The 9930-nt window shown below is 47.5% G+C and overlaps 1 protein-coding gene across 1 annotated transcript in view; it reads left to right on the top strand.

Annotated features, from left to right (window-relative positions):
* Positions 1 to 701: 701 nt before the first annotated feature.
* Positions 702 to 9930, top strand: part of FTH1 (ferritin, heavy polypeptide 1) — an 11167-nt gene continuing 1938 nt past the window's right edge. Inside the window, exons 1-3 of the mRNA XM_006875053.1 lie at positions 702 to 729; positions 9407 to 9567; positions 9661 to 9858. Coding sequence (XP_006875115.1) covers positions 702 to 729; positions 9407 to 9567; positions 9661 to 9858 — 387 coding nt within the window. The remainder of the gene's footprint in view (positions 730 to 9406; positions 9568 to 9660; positions 9859 to 9930) is intronic.

The following is a 9930-nucleotide window of genomic DNA, read 5'->3' as shown; positions in this document are numbered from 1 at the left end:
CTAACCTGGCAGTGTTCACTTGTGTCTCTGGAGAGGCCTCCAGGTCTTGGAAAGGAGATCCAAGTCCATGGGGACACTTTAGGTCTAAAGATTTAGTCTTCTTGGTCCTTACGGATAGTATAATCCTGAGACGTGCTTTCTAGTCTCAGGAGGAGGTGCCACTGAATGACCAGAGGACTCTAGGCCTGCTAGCCAGCCACCAGCACCATGCTCAGGAGATACCGCAAGACCACGTCCACTGTCTAAGCCTGCCACAAGATCCCCAATAGCGCCTTCTAAAGGACTCCCACTGAGCAAAGGCTCCCATTACTATCAAACCAACCTAGTCATTTTGAAAATCATCTCTTACTGCATAGCAGCTGGTGGAATCACAGCAACTAGTTTGAACTCAGCTGCCCTGAAGCTACCAAAGGCAGGTGCCGGCTCGCCTGCCCCTGGAATTCAGATCTGCAGAAACTGCTCTCTCAACAACACTGTCCACTTTCAAGGAGATCTCAGGAGTCTTCAGGCAACGACAATCTCCAGGATCATCTTCCTCCACAGCCCATGACCAAGGGTCACGTACTATCAGTTGTGATTTTCAGAATTGCAGGGAAGAGTCAGGACACCAGATTTGGGAAATGACCCCACAATTAGACTCTGGGTTTCTAAAGTCATAGCCTTCTTGCCAGCTGTCACCTAACCTTTCTGATCTTGACAACATGGCGGACCTGCCCTACCTACTCGCAGGTGTTATGGATTACAGTGTGTCTCCCCTCAAAATGTGTGCTGTAAACGGAAGTTCTATGTTAGTGACTACAAACCCCTGTGAGAATGAGTTGTCTTTGTTATGTCACTGAAGCAGGATGAACGTCTTGAGATTAAACAAGCAGAGACAGAAGGAGCTTCCTTCCAGAACCAGCAGAGAGAGGAAAGCTAGAGCAGGAACCCCTGAACTAGGAGAAAATAAATGTGTTTGTTACAGTCACGCGCTTGTGGTATTTCAGGAACCAAAGCAAAGGTGGTGCCTTTCCAGCCACAAAAAGGTGTCCTCATGCTTGTGTAAACTCTCTGGCATGATGCCTGACGCTTTTGTTATGTTTATGGAATAACTTGAATTACAAGGATTCCAAGAATGCTTGTCCCATCATGACAAAGCACAATACACTATCTTCTAGTAGCTAGAGGTCTTGTACCAATTCTTCTAAACTTCCTCCCCTTGCCCCATCCCAGACTCTGAAGACTGAACTCCAGCTCTGGTTTTTTCTAACAGCTTTGTGGTGGAGTTTTCTCCTTCACCAAGACGACAGTGAGCTTGGGCAACCTCCCTCAGCTGTACGGTGGGTGGGGGTCGTCAGTGAGTGCACACGAAAAGCCCACTTCCATGAGGAGGCCCCCAGCTCCCAGGTTAAAGAGCAAGTTACTCTTCTCTCTCCTTCCTCCCTCCTGCGGACTCTGCCAAGCTCAAACTGGATGATGTGGGCATGCCATATGACTGGGTATCGGTAGATGGGGTGCAGCCTGGACTGTGGTGAAGAGGAAACCCAAATAGGGGAACCAATGACAGCCCTGGGGGAAGGGTTGGTTCTTCTAGGTATTGTAAATAAATATAAGTATCAAAGTCCAGAAAGGTCAGGTGATCTCTTGGAAGCATCTAGGATGTGGACAGATATGGGGGGTGGAGGGACTTTAATTGGACATCTGGTATGTGTAGGGCATTGGTTTAGGCACTGTTGGAAGGATACAGCCAGGCACTATTAAAGGCATGTTCCTTGACCTCCAAGGGCCTACAGTTCCAATGGAGAAACCAGAAGTTGCAGTGGCCAGGAAAATTCCAGAGAACTAGAAAGCTGCTTACTGCTAGAACTCCAGCTATACAAAGAGAACACAGAGTACAAAGCAGCTCAAATTTCAGTGGGAAAACAGATGCGCAAACAGCCAGGGCCCCATTTGGGAAGATCTCTGGCAGAGGTGTGGAGTCCAGGGCTCTCCCTGAAGGAATCTGGTAAGGTCTCCAAGAGGCAGAACAGCATGACGTACCTTAATGAAGTGAGTGGTCCATCTGCAATTGCTTTCCAAACCTTCCAGGTCCTGCCGGTCTCTACTTCTTGAATCTAAGCTCCTAGAAGACTCTAGACTTTGAATCAACAATGCCTCATGACTTTCATGAAATGATATAAAGACAAGTTCTCTAAATCATGGATACTGCATCCAGAAATGTGCCCGAATCTGATTCAGTCTTTATTTTCCCTATTTTTCCTGTATACTTTAATTAACTTCAGGAAGAATCCCATAAAGTTAAAACATCAATAATTAAATTAGAATAACATCTCTCCCCAAATCCTTATTTATGCTTTCAGACTTATGACGCGATCAGCTTACGTGAACTATTTTAGGTTCTCCTTTTTCACCTGGTAAAGACAGTGGGTTACCTGTTGGGCCTCTAGTCTCAAGGTCAGCAATTCAAATCCACCAGTTGCCCCTCAGAAGAAAGACGAAGCCATCTGATTTCAAAAAGATTTATTTTCAGTCTCAGAATTCCTATGGGGTCCTATGAGTTGGAATTAACCAGATGGTGGTGGGTTTTGTTTTGCTCTGTTTTTCTCACCTCACGGTATTTCCTATACACATTCCAGCAACAAATGTGTCATTTTTAATGACTATACCCCATGTCCCATCATGTGTACCCTGTCCTGCATTTTTCAGCCTGTTTCTGCCGGTGACCTCTGTGGCCTTGTGAGGTGATTTGAAAAGATTTGCTTAAGTCCCTTCCAAGTCTTAACATTCAATATGTCTATGTTTCTGTGTTAAAAGAAGTACAGCCACAATGCTGCTTAGAAGCCACAATGGCTAGACTTCATCTCTCATACTTTGGACATATTATCAGGAGAGACTAGTACCTGGAAAAGGACATCATGCTTGGTAAAGTGGAGGGTCAGTGAAAAAGAGGAAGACCCCAACGAGATGGATCGGCACAGTGGCAGCAGCAATGGCATCAAATGTACCAACAAGTAGGAGGCTGGCACAAGTAGTGTTTCGTTATGTTGTGTATAAGATCACTATGAGTTGGTACTGACTCAGCGGGCACATAACAACAGCGGCATAGTTCTCAAGGGGAGACCTGAGGGTGCAGTAAGTGTTGGCTACCAATCAAAAGATGGGTGGTTAGAATACACACTTGTCTCTGCAGGAGAGAAAATGAGCTGTCTGCTTCTGCAAAGGTTGACAGCCTCAGAAACTCTATGGGGCAGTTCTAGTCTGCCCTGTAACGCCGCGTGAAGAGTCAGAATACAGTCATTGCCACTGGGGTTAGTCTGGTTATGTTTTGGGTGCTTCCTGGTGGTGGAGTCCAAACTGTAACCTAAAACAACCACTCCTGTCAGTTAGAACTCACAATGGGGTAGGTGGACCAGGAGGAATAAACCAATAGGAGCCGTGATATCCTTCTTCCAGCAAAAATACCATGTGGAGCCTGGCTAAGGAGCTAAATAAACCTCACCAGCCTCCTGTCTTCATCCTGTTAGGAAATGGGAACCCTAGTTCTAGTGGTCTACTGGTTATGAGTAGGACTGCTAACGTCAAGGTCAGCAGTTCGAAACTACCAGCTGATCCATGAGAGAACGATGAGGCTTTCTGCTTCTGTAAAGATTTACAGCCTCGGAACCCACTCCAGGGCACACCATCATCAACCACCCTTTCACCATAGGCAGCTAGAGCCCTTCAAGTCTCCACCCCCCACCCCCAAGCCTCCCCGTGACAAAGCACTTTTAGGAGTCAGATGCTCAGGACTAGCAGAGTGCTGAGTCATGGTGGGCTGGGCAGCTCTCCTCCCCCAAGGCTACCCTCACTCCCCACTCCCCATCCCCCCCAACACGGGCCCCAACCCCGATGGGCGGGCCGGAAACACTAGAGGTCCCCTCCCGCTGGCTGCTGTCCGCGCCTGGAGGCGGTTGTCTCCGCTCAGTCACGAGACGCCATGGAGGGGGAAGGGTGGGCGGGCTCCTGCTAACAAAGGTCCCCACACTGGGCCATGGGTTTGGAAGAATCTAGAGACTCTGAAATGAGAAAATCACCTTTGCCAGGAGCCTGGAGCCCACCTGAACTCACACACACACACACACACACACACACACACACACACACACACACACACGAGATTTTCTTTCCATGCTCATTCCAGCGCACAAGAAAGCATCATTGTTCTTCCTCATTGTCTGGTGGACTCAAATTGCTGTCCTTATGGCTAACAGCATAACATGTAACTCACTACTCCTTCATGGCTCCTTTCAACAAAAAATAAGCACCAATGTGGTGCTGTGGTAAACACTGGACCGCAAAGTCAGTTAGAACCCAAAAGTCGGTGGTTCAACACCACCAGCCGCTCTTCAGAAACCCTATACAGGGTCACTATGAGTCGGAACCCACTCCGTGGCACTTAGCAATCACACAGAGATGAAGATGACAGAAACTATGCCTTCCCTCCAGGAGCTGAAAGTATACTGTAGCTGGAAGACTATTAAAAAGTCATTATAAAAGGGTGTGATTGGTATGAATGTAATTAGTTGTTAATTAAGCCTTGTGTGTAGCATTTTTTGTCTTCCAGCTGTTGATGTTTGAGTACTGAAATCTGGCATCAGCCCTTCCCTGGTTTCTGACAGACATAAAAGAACGTTGTACCCTCAAAATTGAACAGATCGTCTTTGGAGTGGCGCTGTGTGTTAATGCGCTGCAAAGTCGTTTGAAGCTCAAGGTGAGTGGTTCAAGCTCACCAGTCACTCCTTGGAAACCCTATACAGGGTCGCTATGGGTCAGAATCGACTCGTCGGCCTTCAACAATATGTATCTTCTTCTTACACCTCTTACATCTTTCTCCCACGGAACAGCTGGTAGTTTTGAACTGCTAACTTAGGAGTGACTTAATTCAATGTTTGACCAAATATAGCAGGCTGTATATAAGTTTGTTGGTTTTTGCATGGAATTTATTTTTAAATACAGTGAGTCATTTTTTCCAAATGACCACCATTTGACATCCTTTTCTCTCTCCCCCACAATTTCAAATGATGCTTTATCACATACTGAGTTCCCCAAAATAGCAGGACAGGTTGTTTTGTTGCCTTCATGGAGTTCCTGTGTACCCCACTGCTTGTGTGGCTTCACAATAATTTTTTTTATAACAGAGAGAGCAAATGTAGCCTCATTAAGCCCCGCCCCACCCTCCCGCCAATGCTTATCAACTCTCCTATACACTTACTCTTCCAAATGAACTTTAGAATCATTTTTTTGTTAATTACAAAACACCACTGAGTTTTGCACTGAATTGTCAGGTTTCTTGGGGAGATAACTGGCACCTTTACAAGTGTGAGCACTTCCTTCTGGAAACATAGTATCTCTTCATTGATGGAAGCTGCTTTTTCTGTCCATCAGAAAAGTTTACCTAACTTTTTTTTCATACACCCCTTGTTAACTTTATTCTTTTATTGTCAGTGTCAGTGATTTTTTAGTTCTTCTTTTCATTACATTTTCTAGGTGGTGGTTACGATTACATAGTAAACCTTCGTTGTTGTTGTTTAGTGCCGTCAAGTTGCTTTCGACTCATAGTGAACCTGCATAGGGTTTCCGAGAAGTGGCTGGTGAATTTCGATGGTTATTCTAATCATTTTTCTCTTGATTCCACATAAATTTGCCAAGTAAAACCAATGCAGTGTGGCCCTGATGTTTTAGTTATTGTCTAATGCTTCTGTAACAGAAATACCACAAACAAATTAATTTTGTCATCGTGTAGGAGACTAGACATCCAAACCAGGGTGAAGGGGATGGCTGTTGCTGTATCAGCTCTGGGTAAAGGTCCTTGGTCCTTGTCTCTGGGTTTTTCCTCCTGGGATCTTTATGGGGCTTGGTATCTCTCTCCCTGTCCTCCCACCCCCATCTCTACTTCTCTGGATTGCTTGTTTAACCTCTTTATCTCTCAAAAGAGATGGGACTCAAAATGCATCCTATATTAAATCATGCCTATTTTACCTAATGAAGATCAAAGACCACAGCCTTCAGTATGGATTGCATCTCAATGTAAAGAAAACAAAAATCCTCACCACTGGACCAATAAACAACATTCTTATCAACAGAGAAAAGATTGATGTGGTCAAGGACTTCATTCTTCATGGATCAACTATCAACACTCACGGAAGCAGTAGTCAAGATATCAAACGACATATTGCATTAGGCAAATCTGCTGCACAAGACCTTTATAACGTGTTGAAGAGCAAAGACATCAGCTTGAGGACTAAGGTGCGCCCGACCCAAGCCATTTTTAATAATTTCATATGCATGCAAAAGCTGGACAGCAAATAAGGAAGACCATAGAAGAATTGATGCTTCTGAGTTATGGTGTTGGAGAAGAATATTGAAAGTGCCATGGGCTACCAAAAGAACCAACAGATCTGTGTTAGAAGAAGTGCAGCCAGAGTACTCCTTGGAGGCCAGGATGGCCAAACTTCGTCTCTCATACTTCAGTTCATATTGTCAGGAGGGACGGGTCACTGGAGAAGGATCTCATGTTTGGTAAGGTGGAGGGTCAGAGGAAAAGAGGAAGACCCCCAGCGAGATGGATTGGCAAAGTGGCAGCATCAATGGGCTTAAACATGGCAACAGTTGTGTGGCCCAGGACTGGGCAGTATTTCGTTCTATTGTGCATAGGGTTGCTAGGAGTCAGTACCGACTCAATGGCACCTAACAACAACAATTGACCTAACGAAGAAAGCCCATTCCCAAATGGGATTCTAACCACAAGTATAGAGGTTAGGATTTATGACACATATTTTGGGGAGACAAAATTTAATCTCTAACACCTGGCTAGAAATCCCTTAGCAGCCACAAGTCTCCAGGATAAAGCTGAATCCCTTTTAATAGCACCCAATTCTTCCTGGCCCTGCCCCTATCCCACTCTTTCAGCATTCCCAACTCTTCTTTTCAGGCCAACACTTTCTGCAGGTACTTTGTTGTTGATACGTGACGTGGAGTCAGTTCCGACTCATAGCGACCCCGTACAGGGTTTCCAAGGCTGTAAATCATTATGGGAACAGAAAGCCTCATCGTTCTCCTATGGAACAGGTGGTAGTTTCGAACTGCTGATGTGAGATTAGCAGCATGATTCGTAAGCAGTATGCTACCAGAGCTCCTTAAGATTCCTTTAACAGGCTACATATCTTCACCCTGTTCCCTTTGCTGTTCCCTCCTCCACTCACCTTTCCCACTTTATCCTTAAAAAAACAAAAAACAAAAAAACCAAAAAAAAAGCATTATTGTAAATTGGGTGAAGGTTTACAAAGCAGGTCACCAGTTTTACATTCGGCAAATCCAGCAATGATTGTAATTCCCTCAACATAACATCACTTCCTCCCTGTGTTTTCTGTTTCCATTTCTTCTTTCCCAACCTTTCTGCACTTGGTCCTTGGGTAAATGCTGCCCTTTTGATCTCAGATGATTGACCACTGTATCATGTGTAGATCTCATGAGTGCTGTCCCCCCATTGTTGTTGTTACGTGTCATCAATCTTGTATAGGGTTTCCAAAATGTGGCTGGTGATTTTGAACCGCCAACCTGTGGTTCAAATCAATCTTGCAGTCCAAGGCTTTATCCCACAGCATTACACCAGGTGGTGGTGGTGGTGGTGGTGGTGGTTATGTGCCGTGGAGTCGGTTCTGACTCAAGTGATCCTGTACAGGGTTTCCGAGGCTGTAAACCGTTACGGGAGCAGAAAGCCTCATCTTTCTCCTAAGGAACAGCTGGTAGTTTCGAACTGTTGACCTTAAAGTTCGCAGCCTGATTCGTAACCACTACACTCTGTTGTTGTTGCCAAGTGCTGTCAAGTTGATTCTGACCCATAGCGACCCTGTATAGGGTTTCTGAGTAGCAGCTAGTGAGCTTGAACCGCCGACCTTGCAGTTTAAATGGCTTTGCAGTCTGACACATTAACCCACAGCGCCACACTCCCTATTTGACTAAAAATTGAGGCAGGAGCAAGTTCTGTTCCAGACCTGAAGGGTGATTAAGGGCCATAGTTTCTGTCTGACCAGTAAGCCTGGGTTGTTGTTTGCTTTTTAGAATTTTGAATTTTATTCCACTTTTCCCCCCACTCTAACCAGGACCTTCTACTGTGATCCTTTTGGTCTCAGGGAGTAGAGACTGATGTTCTCATGCTCCTTTAGTCCATGGGACGGATTGCTTCCAAACATCTTCAGTGTTCATCAATCTTCTTTTCTCTAGACAGGCACCCTCCTTTACATTAACATTTCCTTTCAATTCAGCTCAAGCATTATTTTCTTAGGAAACCCTGCCCTGACCTCTTGTCCCAGAGTGGGTAACGCACCCTAATTTGTGTTCTCACAACACACTCCGCTGCCTTTATTGTGGCTCTTAATCCTGCTAAAATTTCTTCCTGAAACGAATGTGTATTTAGAAATAAATACAGTAAAAGACCTACAAAAGAGACACGGTCATAATTCCAAAAGCAACTTGTTTTTGTGACATTCCTTTTTGTAAAATGGGGAACTCTAGCTTCCAGTCCCAAGTTTCCGAGTATCTTGAAAAGGGTGGAGATCGGTACCCTTACAAAAGTGTCAAAGGACCTGGCTTACAATAGTGGACACCCAGACCGGAAGACTGGGAAGCAGCGCAACCCCCCACCCCACCCCCCAGCCCCCCCAGCCCCCCCAGCCCCCCCAGCTAGCTCCAGTTCTGTTTCCCACGAATTCACATCCACCCAGTGTGGGACACAGCTGAGTCATACACAGATCTCAGCTCCTCCAGGGTCCAAGGACAACTGCAGACCGGTGGTTCCTTACAGGGCCTCCCTGGTCTGAGGCTTCCATGATTGGGGCCCACAAAGAAGTCATTTCACAGCCTGGTCTCCATATTCAAGTTGCTCTCCTTTCTTTTCTAAACTATGGGTTTGAAGCTCGACTCCCTGGAGGAAGGCGCTCTGGATCTCCCGGGAGACGCCTCCGCCCCAGCCTCCAGCGTTCGCTGCACAGGGAGCCATATTCGCTCTCTGCCGACAGCGGCAGGGTCGCCAGCAGCCAGGGGGCGGGGACAGACACGAAACTTGCAGTGGCCCCACTCTACCTCCATATTGCTTCCTCCTCGGCTTTGAGGAAGAGAAAGTGTGTCCTTTGCAAACCCAACCCCGAAGTTTCCACCTTTCCAACTTGCAAACATGAGAGCATTACTCCAGGGTGTTGTTAGTGCTTCTGCACTGCGCAGATTTTGAACAACATGCCCTTAGTCCAGGGCCTCGGGGTTCCCATTTGTGATCTGAAAATGGGGCGGGGGTGGGGTTGGGGTCCTTTCCAGCCGGTCAGCGTCCTGAAGTCCAGGGGCTCGATGGTGGGCTAACCGCTACGCCCTGGTCTTCACTCCCACCCCGTCAAAGGCCTCAGAGTTTCCCCGGGTGCTCCCCTCATCCTTGGGGACACCACGGCCATTTCCGGATCCCCTCGGTCACTACGCGCCGTAGCCACCCGAACGACCAGCCCCTCCCCCGGCTCCCCCGGAGCGGGGCCCGCGAGCCCACCGGAAGAGGCGGAGCCCGCGGTGAGGGCGGTGCTGATTGGCTGAGGCGGGCCTGACGCTAGCTCGGGCTATAAAAGCCTGCGGAGCCAGCGTCAGTGCATACGTTCTTCGCAGAGTCGCCGAGGTCTCCTGCTTCAACAGTGCTTGAACGGAACCCGGCGCTCGCCAGCCTCTGTCAACCGGCCGCTCTCCATCACCCTCCACCACCTCCAGCCAGCCGCGCTCTCGGACGCCCTAAGGTCCCCGCCGCCGCTCCAGCACAGCGCCGCCGCGCCTCTCCTCCACCGCCGCCATGACGACCGCGTCCCCCTCGCAGGTGCGCCAGAACTACAATCAGGACTCGGAGGCCGCCATCAACCGCCAGATCAACCTGGAGCTCTACGC

This window comes from Chrysochloris asiatica, unplaced genomic scaffold, assembly GCF_000296735.1.
Source record: "Chrysochloris asiatica unplaced genomic scaffold, ChrAsi1.0 scaffold00310, whole genome shotgun sequence".
Taxonomy (NCBI): domain Eukaryota; kingdom Metazoa; phylum Chordata; class Mammalia; order Afrosoricida; family Chrysochloridae; genus Chrysochloris; species Chrysochloris asiatica.
This window is presented reverse-complemented; position numbering and strand designations above follow the sequence as displayed.